This window comes from Silurus aristotelis, assembly GCF_946808225.1.
Source record: "Silurus aristotelis genome assembly, chromosome: 22".
Classification (NCBI taxonomy): domain Eukaryota; kingdom Metazoa; phylum Chordata; class Actinopteri; order Siluriformes; family Siluridae; genus Silurus; species Silurus aristotelis.
In genome coordinates, this window is record NC_139595.1 from 5,831,225 (window position 1) to 5,855,223 (window position 23,999).

At 36.5% G+C, this 23,999-nt stretch overlaps 1 protein-coding gene across 1 annotated transcript; it reads left to right on the top strand.

Moving 5' to 3' along the window:
* The first annotated feature begins 5,561 nt into the window (after nt 1-5,561).
* Nucleotides 5,562-23,472, top strand: LOC310717162 (interleukin-31 receptor subunit alpha). The gene is made up of 16 exons (XM_083524875.1): nt 5,562-5,843; nt 6,007-6,170; nt 6,976-7,090; nt 8,645-8,811; nt 9,121-9,272; nt 10,989-11,154; nt 11,235-11,317; nt 15,015-15,237; nt 17,502-17,690; nt 19,129-19,230; nt 20,020-20,163; nt 20,709-20,837; nt 20,939-21,026; nt 21,262-21,343; nt 21,760-21,903; nt 21,972-23,472. The coding sequence occupies exons 2-16, from the start codon at nt 6,098-6,100 to the stop codon at nt 22,044-22,046; spliced, it is 1,932 nt and encodes a 643-aa protein (XP_083381001.1). The 5' UTR covers nt 5,562-5,843; nt 6,007-6,097; the 3' UTR covers nt 22,047-23,472.
* Nucleotides 23,473-23,999: the final 527 nt, after the last annotated feature.

Sequence of the window (23,999 nt, forward strand, 5' to 3'; positions counted from 1 at the left end):
TGTTGGTCTGTGGGATGGCTTTAGAGGTGAAGAAGAAGAGGCAGAGAGCGAGGACTGAAAGTAGAATAAGATGTTTAGTGATGGTAGTGTTAGATTCAGAGAAGAGGTCAGACAATTGTGAAGTGATAAGGGAAACAGCTAGAAAGGTACTTGGTGTGACTTCTGGAAATAGAAAGGAAGACAAAGAGACGTGGTGGTGGAATGAGGAAGTGCAGGAGAGCATAAGGAGAAAGAGGTTGGCAAAACAGAATTGGGATTGACAGAGTGTTGAGAAAAGTAGGAGATGTAGGAGAAAAGTGAGCAGATGCTGCAGCAGGTGAAGAGGGATGTGGTGAAAGCCAAGAAAAAAAAAGAGAGAGAGAGAGAGAGAGAGAGAGAGAGAGAGAGAGAGAAGGTTGGATGATGTTGAGATGGTGAATCAGGAAGTGGATAGGATTAGTAAGGAGGAAGTAAGAGCAGCAATTAAATGAATGAAAAGTGGAATGTTGGTAGGACCAGATGTCATACCAGTAGATGCATTTAGATGTTCAGGAGAGAAGGCAGTGAAGTTTTTAACCAGATTGTTTAACAAGATTTTGAAAGGTGAGAAAGTCCCGATTGAGATGGTTTGGACATGTTCAGAGGAGTTACATGTGGTATATCGGTAGAGGAATGCAGAGGATGGAGCCACCAGGAAGGAGAAAAAGAGGAAGGCCAAGGTTTATGGATGTGGTGAGGGAAGACATGCAGGTAATTGGTTTGAAAGAGGCAGATGTAGAGGTTAGAGTAGTATGGAGACGGATGATCCACTGTGGCAACCCATAATGGGAGCAGCCGAAAGAAGAAGAAGAAGAAGAAGAAGAAGAAGTTGCTGCTTAAAGAATAAATCCACCCTGAACTATGTGCGTATGAAACTTTACAATTAAGATGTGATCTTCAGTGGAATTGAAGGTTAATTTTGTAATGACTTTTTTAGTTTAATCTTTTTGTGAACTTGGTGATCTATTTAAACTTTAAATGTTTAAATAAATGTAATGCAACATTTTGTTCTGTGCTAATTTAGGGATTCAGCCTTTGCTTCGTCTTTACTTAAAGTGAGTGATGCAGCAGTGCTTTATCTCTCTCGAATTCATCTGTACTCTTTGCTCATAAAGATATATTTTTACAGCTTTGAATTTCATGCATTGACAACAGCACTGTATTTTTTACTTGTAGATCGCTAACTAGCCAAGCCTAACTAGACATATGCTTAAAATTCATTAAGTACATTTAAAACATTTTCAAGCCATGATTCTGATTTGTTTGCCAGAGTGTCCTCCATTTTTTTTGGTCATGATGAACCCAATAGAGAAATGTCATCTCCCATTCAGAAACGGGCAATGTTTTAAATAAAAAGCCAGGTGGAAGTAAAGCCTTTAGACTTCTGCATCTCAAGGCTGTCACAACAAAATTAAAACAAAATCTGTGGGTGAAAAAATTCGTAATTGCCTCAGGTGCAAGAATCACAAGGACAAGCTCTAACAAAGGACCAAATGGGATGTAAGTTGATGGCACCCAGAATATGAAAACACCTAGTTACACTTCCATTATTTAATGGTAAATCAGATATTGTAAAAAAAGTCAAATAACCACCTTTTTCTTAGAACACTGTGCCAGCACTCTGTAACAAAATGTCAAAAGCGTTGTCAAATCAATAAAACTGCCACAATGCTATTTTTTTGTGTATACAGTCTCTTTTGTTTGTTCAACTGCTTAGCCTTAACTGTGACACAAAATATCACTTGATTTATGTTTGTAAATTATTGAAATGTTAATAAAAGTGTGGGCATGCACAAGTTGTAATTACAGTAAATGAAAAACCACATACTACCAACCATAACATTCAAACCACTTGCCTACAACAATGAAATTCCCTTTGTGCATCCCTCACGCTATGAGCATTCTTATAAAAGGCTTTTACAGCTTGTGCTCGTTGCGTACCCGTCGCACTGCTTCCAAACAATTGTGGACGGTTCCAGAGTCACTATTTTCTAGTTCCAAAATTTCCTGTTTGCCTTTGCCACCCTGTACTAACAAGTGCATACCAGGAACACAGTAAAAGCCTGCCATTTTAAAGACTGCTGCTATTGTGATGAGAGAATCAATGGTATTCCTTTCACCTGTTAGTGGTTTCAATGTTATGGCTGATTGGTGTAAGTCAATTACAGTATATGTAATACAATGCAATACATTTATGTAAAGGGAAGGTGTAACTATGCATGTAGTGGAATATCTATCTGAGCAGATTTAGCACTTTGGTGATGATTGTAAGTTATGAAAAATATTGACATAGATCAAAATTCAAACAGTAAGTCAAAGTCAAATTTGTGAACTTCCTTATTTCTGATATCGACGAACAATAGCTCTTAAATGGATGCTCATGGGTGAAAGTTATCTCTGCTTTATTGTTTAATAAAATAAGAAAAAGTAAACAACAGGTGTCTGCTATACCAACACAATCTGACAGCATATTGTGATATGGTCGCGATTTTTAATATATAGATTGGTAAATGTTTAATAATTGATCGATTGATGTTATCATTCATTTAAGTTAAGATGTCAGAAGCATTGTGTTATAATGGTGTATATGTATAGGGATCCCAGTCACGCGGCATTTCATGATTAGTCATGATATTTAATCTATTCGTTCGTGTTCATCGACACGAATTTCCCTCTTTTTTCGTGCCACTCAACACAACTGGCTCTGTCTGGCTCCATCTCCATAACAACGGAGGCTGAGAATCATAGGTATTTCTGACAGTAATGCCAAATGTATTCTTTTTTTTCCCTTATTTTTATGAGAAAATAAGGCAGAAAATTTAGGGCTAGGGTTACAGTTATACTGTAATAAATGTGTGTGTCTTAAATTAACACAGTTTTCTTATTTAACCTGACAATGGTTTATAATAGCAAGTAGCTTACAGAATATAAAGCAATAGAAACAAGGATAAAATCTCCTAAATACATGTTAAGTAATAGTGCTTGAAGATTTAAAAAAAATCTAATAGAAATAAGAAAAAAACAATACAACGTCTGTGGTACCCAGTGGCCGAAAAAAAATGAGGCAGAGGCACCAAAATACTTCCTATTGAAACACATTGGTAGGAAAATCGTCCTCAGTTACACGAAAAAAGAGTAAATAAATACAATTTTATGACTATGTCAAAAAATGCCTTGAGACAAACATGCAAAAAAATAAGAAATCAGAAACCAACACTTTTTCACACCACTGTATAGGAAGGCCTTCCTATACAGTGGTGTGAAAAAGTGTTGGTTTCTGATTTCTTATTTTTTGCATGTTTGTCACACTTTTGATCAGTATTTGTTTTTTATGATTTCTTTTTAATTATTTTTTTAAATAATCAGTAGAACAGAAGCCAATATGCTTTAATATAATATAAACTCATATCAGACCGAACAATTAGGCAAGAAATTGGCTTAACTCTAGCCTTTCACGGAATAAAAGAGCTGGATGAGAGATAATGCTTTATAAACTTGATAAATTTGGCTGCTGCTCCTAAACCCTACAGGTTCTTCCCCTATTTTTGTGTCTTTTCCTGTTTCTTTGTTTTTCTGTTTCTGTAGAAACAAAAGAAGTTGAAGGCGTTTCAGGTGGGCTGATCTGAGAAACTGCTGATTTCCTGGGAATTTCACACACAACAGTCTTACATAGGTTACACAGAATGGTGTGGAAAACAATGAGTGAGTGACAGTTCTGTGGGTGGAAATGGCTTTTTGGTGTCAAGGTAGGGTTACTAGGATGGATATGACTGTTTAAATAATAACGATCTAATAAAGATTTCTAAATAAAGATTTTGAGATGGGTGGACTATAACATCAAAAGACCACTTCAAGATTTATTCCTGTCAGCCAGGAACAAGAATCTGAGGATATGATGGCCACAGAATTCCCCAAACAGGAAAACTGAAGTGTTTGTGTGTATGCAAACATGTTGGACTTGAAACATGATCTACATGATCTACTTTGTTCATCACTGTACACAGTCTCTTCATGCATTCAGAGGGTGGGCACCCACATTTAAATAGTGATATTAGCTGGGTTCATTTCAGGTAAATGATTATTGTTTTAAAGCTTAGTCTTACTCTGCCCATCTTATTTTTTGAACTAGTGCAGTGCTCAAAATAATTTATGGGGGCGTCTTTATTTGTTATGTAATTCATAGATTTTTACTAAAATAATCGTGGGGACCCCCCCATGAAAAGTAACAAATAGACGCCGGGGCGGGTCCTCTAAATTATTTTTGTAAAAATAATATATGAATTACATAACACATGGAGACCCTCCCATAATACTTGACTAATTTATTAATTAATTAAAATTAAGACAGGCAGAATAAGACTAAGCTTTAAAACAATAATCAATCACCTGAACTGAAACCAGCTAATACCACAATTTAAATGTGTGTGCCCACCCTCTGAATGCATAAAGAGACTGTGTACACTGATAAACAAAGTCCAACATGTTTGCATACAAACCTGGTGGCGTCGAAAAACAAATGCATTCGTCAGGTTCTTTAACGAGAAGCTAAACAGGCACTCGGAGAAAGTGCAGCTCGTGATGAAGCTATGTGAGGTGTCATGATGTATTTTTTATTATTAAGTATTATTAAAATGAGCACTTTATAAGTAAATAAACAGCAGTAGGTTTATTTTGAGTTCAAAAGTTCAATAATACTTTGAATTTGTGAATGTATGATGCTTTGAATCTGAGCTGATCGACTGCACAGTTACATGTAGTTTGTAAATAATAAAAGGGCAATCACATACGGCCATGGGCAAAGAATACGAAGAAAAGATATTCCACGTCATTTCATTTTTTTTCTTAGTTTTTAGTGCTCACCTTAGTTAAAGATGAATTAATATGCACACTTCAAGTCAAGAGTCAAGTCGAGAGGCTTTTATTGTCATTTCTACTATACACAGTGGTACACAATACACAGTGCAAATGTATAAACGTACACACTTAGGAAATGTATAAACGTACTGATAAAAGTTTTTGTACAAATATGAAGGTTAGAGATTATATTTGTGCTTTTTATTTATTCTGAAAGGTGGCGGTTAGGAGGACACTGGGCCTCAAATTATACATTAAGCCTAGGGCCTCCAAAAGTCTAGAACTGGCCCTGATACTCTGAAGTCTGCAGCCATAGAGGATTATGTGTGTCTCAGACAGTCAGTGGTTTATCAATCACTGGTTTATCAGTCACTGTTTTGGTCTAAAACACTTCCAGTCTTTTCAACCTGTTTAAGGGATTTAGCATTAGTGTCGCGTGCAAAGTGTGAAAAATCCACAGCAAAGTTTCGACACCTTCTCGCGTTCAGAAACCGGTTAAAACGGTTAAACAACGTGGAACTGGCAACTCGCGCGCGCGGCTGACCAATTAATTATTACTATGCAAATATATACTCTGATCTCGTCTGTCTCTGTGTGTGTGTGTGTGTGTGTGTGTGTGTGTGTGTGTGTGTTATATAAATGTTATAGATAAGGACACTAAACACACAGCGCTTATAATTAAGCTATGATCCCTATTTACTTCTTCAGCACTCACTTTTAAGCGCGTGAACAGAGTGCCGCTCCATATGATGTCATGTTTTGATATGCTAATGAGAACTACGTAATTAACACGCATGCCAGGCGTGTGTGATAGAGCGTGTGAGCAGGCGTTAAACGCTTCGGAGAATATTGTTATACTGGATGAGAAGCAGAAGCGTGGGGATTCTGGCTGAGCTCCGAGCAACAAGAGGATTTCAGCTCCACCTGCCCCCTAACCTGTGGCGTGTCCGGAAAGATTACATGGTTTCAGAGTAAATAAATAAGTCTTCAGGTTTAAACGTGTCTCATGCGTGCAAAGATATGCCGAGTTCTGCAAATGTGTCAAGACACCTCTTGCAATGTGTGGGTTTTGAAGAAAGACCTGGAACTAAACCCTTTTTATAATTATTATTATTTTTTTTATTTTTTTTACAGTTTTGGCAGCACAAAAGGAGGAAGAAGAAAAGGAGGAGGAGGAGGAGGAGGAGGAGAGAGAGAGAGACACAGATAGACACCCAGAGGTGGAATGGAGGTGAAGAAGCACACCTGTGAGACACTTTTTTCCTGGATATGCAGAATCTCCATGCTGTTGTTTACAGGTAAGCAAATGCAAAGTAATCTGAATTGTTAAAAAAATATATAGAAAAACATTTTCTTCTGAGCTTCTGTGGGTTATAATTAACAGGTCGAAATTTATAATAAATGAAGAAACCATATATTTTGGAACAGCTTTCCAGAACCTAACAAAGAAAAAAAAAAAACCTTTTAGGATCTAAAATTTAACCTGAGTTTTATATAAGAATGTGAAAGTCAAAGCAAGGATCGAGATTCAGATTGATCTACTTAGAGTCCAAAATTGTAGCGTATAAAAATTCTGTCTACAAATAATAGTAATTAAAAAAAAAACATTGAGAACATCTGTCCTAAAGAACCTTCTGCATCTTTGGCAGTTAATACTGTATTTTATAGAAGGATTTTTCTTCGTGGTAGAAAAAACAAACTAACAATCTTCCACCGGACCTTACGACAGTATTTCCTTTTCTAAGTAAAACTAAACATAAAATATGTCAGAATTCAAGAGAACCCTTGAGGAACTGCTTTTCTAAAAAGACTCAACGTCTTCAGGAAACCAGGTCTAGAACATATCAAGCTTCTGTGTAGTGATTATGTAGTTAATGTATTCATTATAAATATCTTGTGTACTCAAAGATATTTTGATAAAACATTGAAATGATTAAAAAGACCCTTTATTGAGGGTCACAACCTTATGGTTGATATGTTAAAATCACATATCGAATCATATCATTTGGACTTGATGTGTAGTGGATGTACATGTGATTTACCTAGAAATTCCCAGTGTATGCATTTTCTTTTCTTCTTCTTCTTCTTCTTCTTCTTCTGCAGTCTCCTCTCCTGAGCCTAAAATTACAGGATGTGAACTCCTGGAGCATGAAAACCTCACCTGTTACTGGACTGCACACAGTTCGGGAAACACCAGTTACATGATGCGGGTTAACACGTAAGATTCCATGTTTTTTCTCTATTAATGATATGATTATCTCTCACATTTTTTGGACATTTTGTGACTTTTAGACATGTCCCAAATCGAACATGCGGATCACGAATACGGATGATCTGCTGTGGCGACCCCTAATGGGAAAAGCCAAAAGAAAGAAAGAAAGACATGTTCATGTTCATACAAAACTGCAAAGTCGGCTCCAAAGCACAGAGAGCCTGCTGGTTTCGGTTTAAGACTGCGCTGTGCCAAACGTACACTTTGTTCAACCTAATTTGGCCTATGTGATATAAAGAAATAAAAATCTGGTTCACCAGCATTCTGAGACAGGGAAAAGTCATGTTCAGTATCTGCCTTGAAGGAGTGTCTGTAAGGTCCTTTAAGCGTTTGATAAGGACGTCACATGGAACACTGTTGTTTTGTTTCACGGCAAATAGAAATTTTTACTTATTTGAGGTTATTTGGGAACACATTATAGTTCAAATGAAATCCATTAATTGATATTTTCATGCAGACCAAGATCTTGTATCTTATTATCAAATTATTGTAATGGACAGCTGCATAAAGTGTGCCAAGTAAATACGCAAAACATAATTTTTTTTTTAGTGTTCTGCAGTGTTTTATTCTTCTTATAGAATTAGCAGTTTTCCATTATTCTGAAAATGATATAATTTTACAATAACTTATTTATAGTTACTTTTAATATTGGGGAATGTTTGCAAAAGAATTCCCATGCATTATAAGAGCAATTAGACCTTCATCATTAATTTTTGTTCTTTGAAGTAAAAAAAAAACAAAAAACACAGCTTATTTGTCACCTTCATTCCCTCAAGCCGAAAGACTTTGGTCTTTCAGAAATGTCAGAAAACATCAACTCACAGCTTTACCTCTGTACAAGTCACTGCAGATTCTTACCATAAATGCAAAATAACCACACTAAAAAAGAAAACACCCCCATTTCAACAATTACAGACAGTATAAATCGTTATAAAAGTTTTATTATAGAAACGAAAAGTCTTCATCTATAGAGAAATATGAATATAAATGGTTTTATCCGCAAACATTCGCAAAACTGCTGATATGTACGGAATACCACCTAGACAGACTATGCAGCATAGCGTGGTGTGTTATTTCACTTCTTTTACAGCAATTTTCCAACGATTGCAATGTTCCATTTATTGAATTTATTATAAAGTTAAATAGTTTATTTAGATTTAACAAAGTGGAACATTCGAGAGACAAGTTGGTTCCTGTTCTTACTCTTGTTATAGCCTTTTCCCGTATCAGAGGTCCCTGATAGAGGTCCCTGTGTATGAGCTGTTACTATGAAAAACAATAATGTATTAGAATAAACACATTATTAATAGCATACTTGCAATGCCAGGTTGTTATAAAAAATAATGCACAACTCTGATCAATCAGAGTAATGAATTGATCAGTGCTGAGGTATAAACCGGGCCAGATACAGCAATTATCTTCTGTATAAACGAATAAAAAGCATTACATAATTAAGGTGCGCTTGTGGTTTTTTTTTTTTGTTCGTTTTGTTTATTTCAGGACCAATTGTTTGCAGCATATCTCTACGGCTTCTTGTAACACCACATACACGCAGTGCTTTGTGAAAATCGGATCAGTGTCTCATTGCTTCTGTGTGGACGTGCTTGTGTTCACTTCCTCCATATCCACCAGATTACCACCTTACTGCTTCAACGGGATTAATGAAGGTAATCCTGCACTCTTAGACACTTATTTTCTGAACTTCGATCTTAACTTTAGGTATGGTTTCTAGTATTTTGTCATTTACTGCCTTTTACTTATCATTTTTTATTCAGCCCACTGTGTCTGACACATCATTCATCAGAACGACCTTAACCTCGCACCCACCCACAATCTACATGCGGTTTTTTGTAACTTTATGAATAATCAAGCCAGTCTTCTTTCACCCCTTGACGTAATCAATTGCAAATTTTCCACGATGTGTATCATTACACTAGGAAAGGGGATTTAACTTATCACTTTTTTTTTTTGCACAGTTAAACTGTACCCACCGCAAATCACAATGCTTGCCACGCTGCCAGAAAATGCCAGTTGTCTGAAGTTGGAGTGGACAGAGCCACGATCTGAATATGTGCCATCCGAGAGAAAACATCGTGTCCTACAGATAGAGTACCACACTCCACAGCAGGTAAGAACAGGCACCTGGTGTTTGTTCAATAGGGGAAAAAATGGATATGAATTTGCAAACAATGTCAACACTTGTGTGTCATGTTCAAAGCCATACGTATTCCGATTCATGTTATGTGCTTCAGGTGGAATTCTGAGTGGCGTGTTCATGTGCAAACAGTTTACACCTTTAATTTTGCCAAGTTTTTTGCCTACAAAAATAGCACATTGGCGGTGATGCGATCGCGTAGATCAGATCGCTTTTTTAATTGCCAACTGCCAATCAAGAGACAATAAAAATTACAGTTTAGAATAAATAAAACCTAAATACATCATAGCAGTTAAATATATTGCCAACTCTAATAAACAAAATCCGATTCCAGTCACAGAAAAGTTGGCCCTCACACAAAAAGCTTTTGTCTCTGTTGTTCAACACAGAATAAAAAAATCATCCCCAGGCTTTTATAAATGGCTGATTGCATAATTTATTTATGCATTTATTTTCAGTAGCTGCTTTACCCTGGTCTGAATCATACTAAATCCGTAACCTATTTTGGAATGACTGGACAAAACACCCAGGATGGGACACATTGTATAATCACACATTTATTCACACCTTTTAAAAAAATACAAAAAATATATTGACACCAGTTCACCAACTGTCATGTTTTAAAGGTTGGAGGAAACCTGAGAACATCGAAAAACTCAACAAAGACAATTTGGAGAACATACGCAGACACTCCACACACACTGGGTCAAATCCGTGAGGCAGAAATGTATTCATAATGTCAATTATATTTGAGTATGGTATTTAATGCTGCACGTGAATGGTTTGGTTGTTATTGTGATGTATCCAGGTTCAGAACATTTCATTGATCATTTTGTTATTGCACAAAAAAGACTTAAAAATCTAAATCAAACAAACATATGCGTCTGTATTTAATTGGTCGTGCACATTTTCAGTACTAGTTCCTCATTTTTGCACTTAACTCAAAAGCTTGCAATAAACATCATATAAAGAACACAATCTGACCAACCATGTTGCAAAACTAGCACTTGCTGAAATATAACATGGTTCGAATATCTTCTGTAATGCCATGTTCATGGTATTGGTGACGGTAGAAATGCAAACTTGTAGTTCTTCATTAAAGTTTTAATAATGTAAGGTGTATTGAACTAACAATCCCAGCACAAGTAAGATTTTTAAGTACACACTGTTAGAATCGTCACTTCTCACAGATTGCTGGTGTTAGTCATATAGGAGGGGATGTGTCTGGTGGTTTGCGGTTTTATTGCATAAGTTTCTTGGCAGTGTTACATTTGATTTTTTTTGACAAACAAAAAAAAGTATTAAATACAACTTTCAGGATTAATACAAATGTCGAGAACTTAAAACCCAAGAACACTAGCATAACTCTTTTCAGGGTTGCTCTGTCATATTTAATTCTAGCTTGAGGCACAATATTTAATATAATCTCTTATGCAAGCTATAGATAATTTGGTTGTCTGAATTTAAAAGTCTAAGTTAAAACATCTCGGTGCACCTGTCCATCCCAAAAGTCACTAACCAATAAAAAATTAGCACATAATTCATCTTGCTGGTTTTATTCCTATAGGTAAAACACCCAGAGTTGTTCCCTCATCTTATAATGCCTACTATCATAATATAAATGTATAAATAGAAAACATCACCCCATGTGCTTTTAAGAGTCTCAACTTTTTTTGCCTTATATTTCAGGCCAACTTTCCTAAAGTGAACACAGTTCTTCATGACTGGCAGATGGACTTGTGTGGCTTATATCCAGGAACGAAGCACTTTGTAAGGGTTCGCGCTCAGGACTTGAGAGCAGCGAATCACTGGAGTTCCTGGAGTGGCTTTGCAGAGGCCACCACAGCAGAGGCTGGTGAGGGGGATGCAAAGATCAAGCAAGGTGTGTGATAGATCTAGAGAAAGAGAGTGATGTGTATGTTTTGTGTCTCTTAGCCCCAGTGGCCACTCCGGAGCTTTGGAGACATATCCAGCCAGGAGACAGGAGCAGACAGAGACGCATCACCTTGCTCTGGAAGGTATACTCATATTGTAATCACTGCACTTTTTGAATATAGGCATGTTTAACTGCCATTTCTCATTACACTTTATTCTCCTATTTGAAAATCTGTATGCTGCGTTTTTCATTTCTATAGTAATCACAGTAGGAAATTGGAATATTGCTGAAGCCATATCAATCCAAACACAGGAAGGAATTGTATAAAGGATTATAATCATATGCAGGAATTATGTCAAATCCAGGAGGATGGAAAGGTTTTTTTTTATAAGGCAGAATGTAGGAAGGATATAGTATACAGTCAACCCCTGATAATTCATGGCTCAGAAGATTTGCTGGTTCCCATTCGGAACCAAACTAACAGCAAGTTGCAGATTATCTTAAAATTCGCAAGGAATCTGCAGCGGGAACGAATGTTCTGGAACGTCAGGAATAGCATTTTAAACATGTAAAACACATTATTATGTTATCATTGTATTTAAGTGACAATGTCTAGATCAGGGGTTACCAACATGGCGCCCACGGGCACCAGGTCGCCTGCAAGGACCACACGAGTCGCCCGCGGGTCTTTTGTAAAAATAGTTCACCATAGCACCACTTACCAGTGAGCTCGAATTTTTTTGTTGCTATTCTTTTTTTAAATCTGTCACGGATAGACCAAGAGTCGGAAACCGGAGTATGGTTAAACACCTTGTCTTTATTTAGTCTGAACATATACAAGGCAGAGGCTTGAGAAGTGCAAACCGAAGAGCGGGTAGAATCCGTAATGCGTGTAGTCCAGGTAAGATTGTGAACTGTTAATGGCAAACCTATCTTGAGCGCTTTCTCCGAAGCGGAGTCAGGAGCATGGAAGTACGTTGTATACTATACTATAATATTCAAAACCATCCTAAATGGCACCAAAAAAAACCCACGATCACAGAAATGAAATTTTTCTTCATTTTGATTTTTATTGACTTCAGGACCTTCATCTGTGTCTACACCAGGGGTGCCCAATACGTCTATCGCGATCTACCGGTACAAAGGTAGTGTGGGTAGAACGCATGAAATTAGAAAATAGATATTTATTTATGCATTTTTATAGTAGGTAAATCATTTCGACTTGGTCATTTTATAAGTAGCTCGCATGCTGAAAAAGTGTGTGCGCTCCTGGTCTGCACGTTTCTTTGCATTGCACTGCTGCCACATGATTGTCTGATTAGATAACTGCATGAATGTAGTGGATGGCATACTGTACATAAAGTTATTTCAAATTAGGTGTTTATTTTCTAGGAGATTAAGAATTAAATGTGAACGTGAACATCTGATGAATTTTCCAATTTCTTTCTTATATTCTTTGTGGCCAAATAGCTTCCTTAGGTGTCATTTAATGAACATGGCAAGCTTCTTCCTTTTTTTAAGTGTTATTTTTGACTTCCTGTGCATGTTGATAGTTTGGAAACTTGTAAACCACTTCCGTCACTCGAAACCACTTTGGCATATTGCATCTTGATGGGGCAGTGAATAAATTGAGGGTGGCAAATGTGCTGTGAAATCGTAACTTAGTTGTGCATTGATTGTATCTTGACATGAAGCACTTGGATTAAATGTATTAATTTACTAGCACTTGGATTACATTAACAGTATAGTGAAAAATGGCACACCATTATGGACAACACATCCCTCGAAAACATCACGTTGTGTAATGTCTGTAACTCAAAGATAGCCACAGAGCTCATTGTTCTAATGTTTCTTTGCTACTTATTCTAAACTATCCCCTCTTGCTCACCAGTATAATGAACACTGTAAATAAGATTGCTGATTATTTCATATAGGATCTAATTACCTGTGCAGTTGACTCATCTCTTTAGTGCCTCCCATGATTAATAACACCTCGTTTTTTTAATGAGGCTGGGTGCAGAGTTGTATTTCGTTAATCTATGTAAATAATTGGCATTATTATTGCTCAGTCAGTTTCTGAAGAAAACACAAACATGAGGTTAAACATCAGGAAATGGGCCCCACTTAGGGTAGCGGTTTATGTGGGGTAGAGAAACCTTTTTTTTTTTTTTGTAAGCATTTAAAAAAAAACTCAAAAGCCAGCAGATTAGATTAGTTTATACATTTGAAGATATGAATTATTATATAAGTAGGAATTCTGGCTAGATTTAATAAATATATGCAGTAATGTAAAATATTAAGTTCATGCTTACCTTTAAAACGACTACAACCCTTCCCTTTTTCTTTTAGTTTCCTTTCCTTTTTTTTTGCATGCTGTAAATTCGTAAATTCAGGGTGTGGGTTAGGGAAAAAGAAACAAGCTCAATAAATTGATTGGCCAAGTAAGATTTAGCTTTTGTCTTTGACAAAGTATTTGACTTTGATGGATCCAAAAGACTGAAATGTAAGATATATATATATATATACATACATACATACATACATACATACATACATGCATACATATACATATATAGGTAGACCGCGCAAGTGGGTTTTCTTTGATAAATTTTGATGTTTGTTTGTTTTTTTTTGTTTTTTACGTGACCGTCGTATCTCTGAAAATTAATTAGTCGATACGTCGTACGTCGGGGTCTGACTGCAATCAGAAATCTTGCAAATTTTAAGAATAGCTACATATTTAATGCTTTTGACCTGTTTATAGTTACATTAACAAGTTAGTCCCTGTTATAACTTAATAGCAATCTTAAGCAAATTTGCCAGTGTGTCTTTTTCACTCTCTCTTTTGAAGCTAATAAGACTCAAAAAAGCATTTTGTTACATGAAACCAAGCCTTAAAGCTTGAAACGTATCAGGAAACTTACTGACAGCTACAAAGTGCTGTCTTTGGACTCTTTCCAATAAAGCTAATAAAACATTACCAGATCACCAAATCAAATCAGCATACATTTTCTTTTTTAACTAACAAAAACCCATTTATAATTAGCCTTAGATTATGTGGAGTGTCATAAGGTACTGTGACTAAACTGTTACTAAAAGAAGAGACAAAAACAGAGGGCATTAGTATACACTTTCTTGTATGACTTTATAAATATGTTTCTGTGAGAGTATTGCTGTTGTAGGAAATGAGTCAACACTTTCTGAGATTTAATCATGTATAATCATATATTTAAAATATAGAAATAGCGAATAGAAATGTATACAGTATGCACCAAATTTAGGATCTAATCATTGTACTTTGTTTGTACTGGGACATCTCTGATTTAGCCTTAAAAATAAATTTAGCAGTGAAAGTCTATGAACTATGTAGACACCAGGTTGAGTGTGGATTTAATCATGCTCTGAGGTGATTAGTTCTTTTAAAGAATTTTTTTTGTCGATACAAACGAAAAGTATATGTTCACAGCCCCCTTTTTTTAGATTGGATTACATTAGATTAGACTCGATTAGATTCCACTTTGTCATTGTGCAGAGTACAAGTACAGGGCCAATGAAATGTATTTCAAGTTCAAGTTTATTTATTACCATAGCGCTTTTCACAATGGACATTGTCTCAAAGCAGCTTTACAGAATTAAAGCGAATTATGTGTATATATCCCGTTGCATTTTTAGTCTAAGAGCTTTGAACTAAAGGGGTTTCCAGTGTGGCTGAAACTGGCCACAAATGAGTCGTTTTGGTTTCTGTGACTTAGAAATGCTTGTATAATTGTAAGCGGTCCAGCAACAGAGTGCTTTTCAGTAAAGTTTATCACTGACAGCTAACTGCTCTTCTGTTTTAGCCTCTCCTGTGGCCACACACTAATGGCATGATCGTGCGCTATGCCGCATCGTGCTGGAATGAGCCGGACTCATCCTACTGGGACTGCGGACATCTGGAATCTTACAGCACTTTTTGCGTCCTTTCTGTCTCCGCTCACGCATGTAACTGCAACTTGACTGCTTTTAACTCAGCTGGAAAGTCACCATCAGCTCACATATACATACCCGGAGACAGGGATGCAGGTGAGATATAGTCATGGTCTCAATCTCATGATAGTTAGTGCACATTAAAAGTGTGTATGTGAACTCAGAGTTACATTATAAAGTTTGTGCTTTTGAACAATTAAAAGTTATTAGATTCCAAATGGTGAAAGTTTGTTTCAAATGCAGGGTGTCTGTGGGACGCAAATTTAAATTTTTTCATAGGTCTTAAAACTGCATAAATGTAGATTTATGGCATTTTTGCTGACTTACAATGTATACTTTATACAATTGATTTATTTATATAACTGACAGTTGAGAGTTAGTGGCCTTGGCCCCAGCAGTGGCAGTTTGGTGGTGCTAGGATTTGAGCTCATGACCTTCGATCAGCATGTCCTAACCGCTGTTCTGGCACTTCCCATGGGCTAAAATGTTAAGCTTCAGAGAGGTTATTTAACAAACATCAGGTTGGACAAACATTATTGTGAGTTGGTTGCTCATGTGGCACAAATCAAATGTTATTGTTCTCATTCTCAGTCAATTTGAGTATATTTAAATGTAACCCAGAATGTCTGGAGAAGAGCACATACTTATGCTGGCTGCAATTATGCTTGTTACAAATCTGAACAATGAGCATCAATGTAGTGGAATCAGATATGCAAAGAAGAAGAGTTTTTATTAGCAACATTTGCCTACTAGTTTACACAGGTATGCTGACGTTGTCTTCAGCCAAAGCCCCAAGAGAACATTCTCGTACATCCTAATCATCAACAGCAGCAACATCTGACGTTTCTAATTTCATTTTTGACAGTTCTTTTTGTGATTGGATGCCAGCAACCAAAGCAGAAGTAGTTTGGATTTCAAGAATGTTGAGCGACCATTTCCCGTACAGATCCAACAATGGAAACAATGATGCATTTTTAAACAATGTTCCCAGATTTTGATTGAGGGCAGATGTTTCCATAAGCAAAGGATGAGACATTATTTATCAATAATGTTCTTTGCTGCATTTCTAAGTGTAATCAAAATGAAAAATTGGTGCTATTGCTTTAGTTGACTTGTGAGTGGCAGTGGCTCTAAGGGATATTTCCTGAAGCACGTTCATTTTAATTTAATGCGGTCAGCTTTACTGGATAGACCCAGTGTAAACTGTAGGTTTCTAGACCTTATTAAGCAGAAATATATAGAACTTTATAGTGCAATTTAAAATCAGACTTTCTGCTTGGAAAGAGATGCGTTTAACACAAATAGTATAATTAGGCAACATTGCACACGTAAGAGAACATCAAAACTGTAGGTATGATTGCTTTTATAGTACAATACAAAGTAAACATCGAGTAACTGACCATTCAAATACAATATGACCAAGCATTTTGTTTATTTGTGCTCTGAAGATAAAAATATTTCCCAAAAAACACAGCTGGATACAACTTTGCATATTGGCATGCCACACTGCGAACTAACAGCCTGTAGTACGTGCAGTAGCAATTTATATGCAAATTTATTTCACTAGAATTTAAATTATTTTAGTGAATACGAGCAGTTTATACATTAACGTGTACATTGCTATTGTATGATATCAGAACTCTCTAAATGCTGCTTGTCAAATGGGATCAATGGACTTAAAATAGGGAAATATTTTTACAGTAGTTTTTGTATTTGGACAAAAACATCCTTGCTATTAATGCTTCAGTCATTTGTTTCTGCAAAGTTGGTCATAAATTACATTTAAAATGTCACTAATAAATCTTCGAGGATGGGGATCCTTGCAGACACCCTCTAAAAAGAAATTCAGCATTGCTACCTAAAAATTATATAATAATAATACTACTACTACTACTACTACTACTACTAATAATAATAATAATGTTGTTGCAAAATGATTCTGTTCATCTAAACTTCTATGTCTTTCATGTCTTTTCAACCACTCATCTGTCTGTTCTATCTATTCATCAAAGCTTTTGTGTCTTTTATGTCTACTCTTCCAAGCTTTTCATTGAAATTCCGATGTATTCAGTTCAGAGTAACTTTCGATTGTTTAGATGCTTCATTTGAATAGGCCAAAACAAACAAGTCATTTCATATCTGTATAAAAGTTGGTCTAACTTGTGGGTATAATTATAAACCTTGACAACATGAGCACTCGAAAGAAAAACAGAAAAAGCTTAGAGAGATGTAACTTTGAGATATTGTTAGATGGTGACTCATAAAACTGGTAATACAAAGTTGACGAATCATTGGACCATTAAATGAGTAACTATGCCAAGTTATGATAGAACATGATAAATACAATATCTTCAAAATAGAGCTCCAACCCCCTGAAAGCATCAGTGTCAATTCTTTGGATGACTTCCAGTTGAAAGTGGAATGGACAGCAACAGTGAGACAATCAGATTCCAGCTTTGTGGTTGAGTGGTTTCCAATACCAAACAACACAGTGGCTGGTTTGTACTGGAAAATCCTAAACAGCACTGAAAAAAGCTTCATAATTGCAGGTGTGTATTCCAGTAAATAAATTTAATTCTAAATACTTACTGTGCAAAATATTTTAGGCAGTTGTGCAAAAATTATTAATAGTTTCTTTTTTTCAATTAACAAAATGCAAAGTAAAGGAACAGAAGAGAAATACAAATCAATATTTGGTGTGACCACCCTTTGCCTACAATACAGCATCAATTCTTTTAGTACACTTGCACTTCTAAGTACAGTTTTTTGAAAAAAATATAGAAAATAGGTCGTTCCAAACATCTTCCAAAATTAACCAAAGGCCTTCTGTGGTTGTATGCTGCCTCAAATCCTTCTGTCTCTTCATGTAATCCCAGACAGACAGTCTGATGTTAAGAGCAGGATCTGAGGGGGCCAAAACTATTACTTTCAGTACTGCTTGTTGTTCTCTATGCTGAAGATTAAGAAGATAGTTCTTAATCACATTGGCTGCAGGTTTGGGGTTGTTGTTCTGCTGCAGAATAAATTTAGGGCTGATCAGACACCACCCTGATGGTTCTGCATGATAGATAAGTATCTGCCTGTATTTCTCAGCATTGAGGACACCATTAATCCTGAACAAATCTCCAACTCCATTTGTGGAAATGCACACCAAACTAGCAGGAAACCTCCACCATGCTTCACTGTTGCCTGCAGACACTCATTATTGCACCTAGTTGACATAGTTGAGTCGTTTAGCCTTGTTTCCACGTTGGAGGTATGGCTTTTTGGCCGCAGTTTCTCTTTGAAGACCACTTCTGACCAGACTTCTCCAGACAGTAGACTGGTGTAACAGAGTCCCATTGGTTTCTGCCAGGTCTTTGCTAGTGGCACTGCTGGACATCTCCTGGTGTTGAAGGGAAGTAAGCATTATGTGTCTTTCATCCACTATACTGTATGACAACAACAACATTGCCTATTTCTGTGTGCTTCTTCAAAATAGATTGAACAGCAGATCTTGAAATATCAGTCTGCTTTAAATTCTTTGACTTGCTGATGCAGTATTCCTAGCTTGTGTCATGTTGCTGTGCCCAGTCTTGCAATGGTGTATGACCTGTAACATGTAGCACAGTTTGGCTGTTCCTCAGCCAGTTTTAAGCCAGTTTCTGTTTCAGTTAATGACTGTGTTTCAACCTACATACCTGCTGGTATAATATTGGTTAATCTCTTACCTGGCGTTGATCCTACAGAATGCCTGACTTTTGTGCAAGAGTACAATTTGTGGAAAAGTAAGAATTAAAAGCCGAAGCGTGGTCACACCAAATACTGATTTAATTCAATTTCTCTTCTTTTCATTTACTTTCCATGTCATTAATTGTTAAACATAATAATACTATTATTTTGAATTTTTCTTACATTTTATCACAACTGTCTTGCACAGTACTTTATTTTTTATTGTTTAACTGAAATGTTTCTGGGTCACTATTTGTATGTGTGCGTGTGTTTTAGAAGGAGTGTATCCCAAGATCCCATATAATGTTTCTGTTCGGATCCTTCAAAATAACACCGCTGGAGCTGCAAGATTTGCCATTGCCTTCACCAGACAAGGAGGTTTGTATTAGAGCTGCACAAAACTTACACAAGAAAGGATATATGAGGTTAAGCAAGTGTTTGAGGGTTGAAAGGGAACCAAAATGTGTAAAATGACTTTCATGATTTGTGACTCATCATGCTGTATACTTATACTGAATTACTTTGACATTAATTTGCTGTATACTTATACTGAATTACTTTGACATTAATTTAATGTTAACATGCACGTTTTTAATGACTCTATAATCAATCATTGTTATGAAGCAATATCTGATTGCTTTAAATAGATTGCTACATAGCCATGATTCATTATGGCTATGATCCAACATGGTGTGTGTGTGTGTGTGTGTGTGTGTGTGTGTGTGTGTGTGTGTGTGTGTGTGTGTGTGTGTGTGTGTGTGTGTTGGTAATGATCAGGATCAAGAGAGAAGCAATACTAATACTTCACTAATTTAGAAGTAATACTAACAAAAAAGTAAAAAAACCTGCAAAACTTTATTTAAAGGAGATTTAAGATTATATTAAAGGGCTGTTCCCATTTATATTGTAATTTTGATATCAACACCTAATTAAAATTTTTGTAGTAATTGAAAATCTGTTTTTTATGACACTTGTTTCCAACACAGATGGTTTTGTGCCTAATTTGGTGAAGATTTTTAAATGTAATGCTTTCCAAAGAAAAACCCTAACACAAACAAACACACATTTCCCACCATAACAAGCCAAAAAGTAGAGTACTTTCACTTTTTCCACTTCGACCACTGGTTTCTGTTTCCCAACTGCCAAATGTAAATTACTGTTTCACAGCGCCCTCTGCTGGTCCAAAGCTGGACGTGCTACAAACCTCAAGTAATGATGTGACTCTGAATTGGAAGCCTGTTGCTCTGGAGAAACTGTGTGGATTTATTCAAAACTACACTGTCATATATAAATACAACGGTAAACTAAAAGGCAAGTATTTCTTTTATAATTTTTTTATGCTTATATAGTGTTATAAATGATATTCTCTATGCAGAGCTGAGGCCAAGTTCCAGTTTAATTTATGCTGTCTGTAGAAGAGAAGAGAATAGGGATTTTATATCTCACATATACGTTTCAGCACAGTGAAATTCTTTCTACACATATTGCAGTTTGTTAGAAAGCTGGGGTCAGGTTTAAGGGACTATCAGTGGCAGCTTGGCGATACTGGGGCGACCCCTGACCTTTTGCTCAATAACCCTAAGGCTTAACCCCTAAGCTTCCACTTCGGTAAACCTCTTGTCTAAATCATTTTAACTTTAGCATTTTGGCGTCTTTAAAGACTCTGCATTCACAATCAGTAAGCTTCAATTGTTACTGTTAGTTTTTATCAGAAATCATAGAAAATGTAGAGAGACTGGCAATAGTTTTGAGATTCCTGGTAGTGGATTTGAGCAGAAACTCATTCAGACTCTAACCTTTAATATTAATATTAGTGTAAATTAATATAACCTTAATAGTCTTACATTGTTGTGCAGCTCAAGTGCTTAGTGGTGACATCGAGCAGTTCTCTATGAAAGGTCTGTCTCCTGGACAGTATAGCATGTGTGTGAAGGCCCATACACTGGCAGGAAGCGCTGAGAGTCTATGGGTCAATGTGACTGTAGGTATGTTGTGAATTCAATTAATATATATTATCTCTCAATGTTGACTTGTTTATTGTCATTACACAGTCCAATTGAGATTATTTCTATGTGTGTTTGTACAGGTAGTTTTCACATACCAGTGATGGCTATAGTGTTGTGTGCTATTGGGAGTTTGTTGGCTTTAGTCATTTTGCTCAGCCAGGCTGAAAGGTAAATCAGCTACTTCACACTGCTTGGTGAATATATAAATATAAATGCACACCAGTTTTACATTTGGTTATATATTCAGGTTGATGCAGACTTTTTTCAACCCAGATTTTGCTTTCCATTCCTATTTAAATCCAAAACAAAAATATATATATAAAAAGGGTAAAAGGAAATATGCTGTATTTTACCTTTATTTGTGTTATTAAGTATGTACTCATGTTGTGTTTGGTTTGATTAGGATTCAGCAGTGTCTCTGCCCAATTGTCCCTAACCCATCTAAGAGCAGCCTGTCCACCTGGCATCCTTTATGTCCACATCAGGTAACAAAGTTTCCCAGGTTTTTCCTATGTTTTAATTGACACAGACAATAGAGACATGGTTACGTGTGTAAATTACACTGTCTAGATATAGTCTGTCTACAAGCTCTTATCGAAATTTAAACACAGCTCATGACCACAAGAATGAACAGTAATCCGATGCTGAGAGCAAAATAAATGACTTGTGAATGTGTACAGTTGCACACTTTGAATACATATCGCTTCTCCGAATAAATTTTTTTCTCACAGTATCAAGTAATCTTACACAGTAATTGATAAGTAGTTTGATTTTATTACACAAGGACATGAATACTAATTAGCATTAATACCAATGAATGAGAAATTATCATTTAGAAAGTATAGATATATATTTTGACATTAATTCTCTCTCTGCCTCTCACTTGCTATCTATCCTGTAGCACAAACTACCTATTGTGGACTTCAAACCATCTTCCTCTCTCTTTGAGCCTCTCTGCATAGGAGGAGGAATAACAGCTCAGCCTAGTCTTCACCACCATGAGAACCGGAAGTTTAAGGCTTTCAGCGTGCAAACAAGTAAACAAGTTCATAAACAAGTTTTACAAGTTACTAAGCAAACGTTGAGTGAACCAAAAGTTGAAGAACTCACCAGTGGTCTAACCACCGTCCTCAGCTATCAGAATGCTGTTGTGGAAACTCTACAGTACTGTCACCAATTATCTTCTAGTTGTCCAGAAGTTCCTGACCTTGGGACACCTCCAACAGATTCCGTTTTCCATAACAGCAACATTGTACCAAGCTTAGAGTTCACGTATGAAAGATTAGCATCCTGTTCTGAAACCTATGTCTCCTCTGATGGTCGAGGACTCTCAAAGTCCAGTCTAAGAGCGAACACACCAGACCCGGACAATTTATTTAATAGAACTAGTGCTGTATCCAAATTAAAGGCCTATTGCTACACCCATGTATCTACCAGTTATCTCCCAGATGCTGATCCCTATATTGACTTTAGAACAGTGGCGGAAAATTCCAACAATCTTATCCATAAAAGTAACCTTTTTTCAACACAGGAGTCAAGTTGTTACAGCCATGTTTCAGCGAGTTATCTTCCTGTCCCTGAGCAATCCCTGGCTTACACCGATTTTGTGACCATGAACAAGGCTGATTTTCTCAATCAAAGTAGTCATATTCCCCAAAAGAGGACTCACGGTTACATTCACGTTTCTACCAGTTATCTACCACTTTCCTTGACTCATTCTGAAGCAGATGTCACTGACCATATTTATGAAAACCATTCAGGATTAAAGTCCTGCATCTACAACGATGAACAGATTAGCTATCAAAAATCCTGTCCAGATTTTGAAATAGAGGATGTTTATAGATCATTGAGTCCTGAAGAATGTCCTCATTCTTTGCAGTTTTCCATACAGAAACAACACGGTGGTAATGGTGTCACAGCATGAATGTAAAAGAAACACAATATACAAACATAGATTTACACGTGTCATGGTTTGCAAGATGTTGCATGATGGTGTATGAAGCAACTGATTAGTGTTTAACAAGGTGTAGCAGGGGACATTTGACATGAATCAGTGTATATGTGTGTAGGTCACAACCAGAAATCACACCTCATTTTGGTTTTTTTGTAACGCACAAAGTTGAGAATCTAGTCCTGGTTTGCTAGTAGGGCTTTTTCAAGGTTATGCTGCGTTTAGGTGCTTATCAGAAAATGTGAACAAATGCTATTATGAAACTCTGAAATGTTTTTTTCCCCCACATGTATCCTTGTCTACCTCAGTGTAACTTTTTCAAGTTTCTTTATTTTCACAGCCAAAAAAAAAAAAAACATGGAATGTTACGTTAATATCTTCTGAACTGATTTTTTACCGATTTCAAATCTTTTTTTTCCTAAATTTTAACATTTATTGTCCCTCCAAGTTGCTGTATGTCATCGCTTCTATTGGAGAGAATATCAACAGTTGTTACCTCACTGCAGAACAGAACATAGCATATCAATTTTGTTGTTTACAGTTTTTAGGCTGAAGGAGGAGAAGGAGAGGAGGAAGACATCTACAGAGAGAGCAGGGAAAGGAGAAGTGGAGAAGAGTGGAGGTTATAGTTGGTACTTTAAATGTTGGTACTATGACTGGTAAAGGGAGAGAGACATATAAGAGTGGAGGAAGGTACACGCAGGTGGACTATGTTCTATGTAGGAGATGTAACTTGAAAGAGATTGGAGACTGTAGGTGTTGGGGTGAGGGTGATGCAGGACATGTATGAGGACAGTGTGACAGCAGTAAAGTGTACAGTAGGAAAGACAGACTGGTTCAAGGTGGAGGTTGGACTGCATCAAGGATCGGCTCTGAGCCCTTTTCTGTTTCTAATGGGAGAAGCTGAAAAAAGAAGAAGAAAAAGACAGTTTTAAATTATATGAACGTTTGCCTTACACATCCTTATGCATGAGCTGTTACTCTCACAAACGCACACAAAAAGAAGGGCATTAGTAGAAAGCTGTGACTTGACCTATTCTACTGTGACTTGACTTATAAATTATTCTATTGTCCAGTAATCAACATCTTCTGGCCTATTAGAATCAAGATTGGTTTACTGATTGCATGTCTGCAATTTCAGTCGAACTTCCTGCTATATATTTAGAAGTGAGAAGTCCAAGACTCCTTAG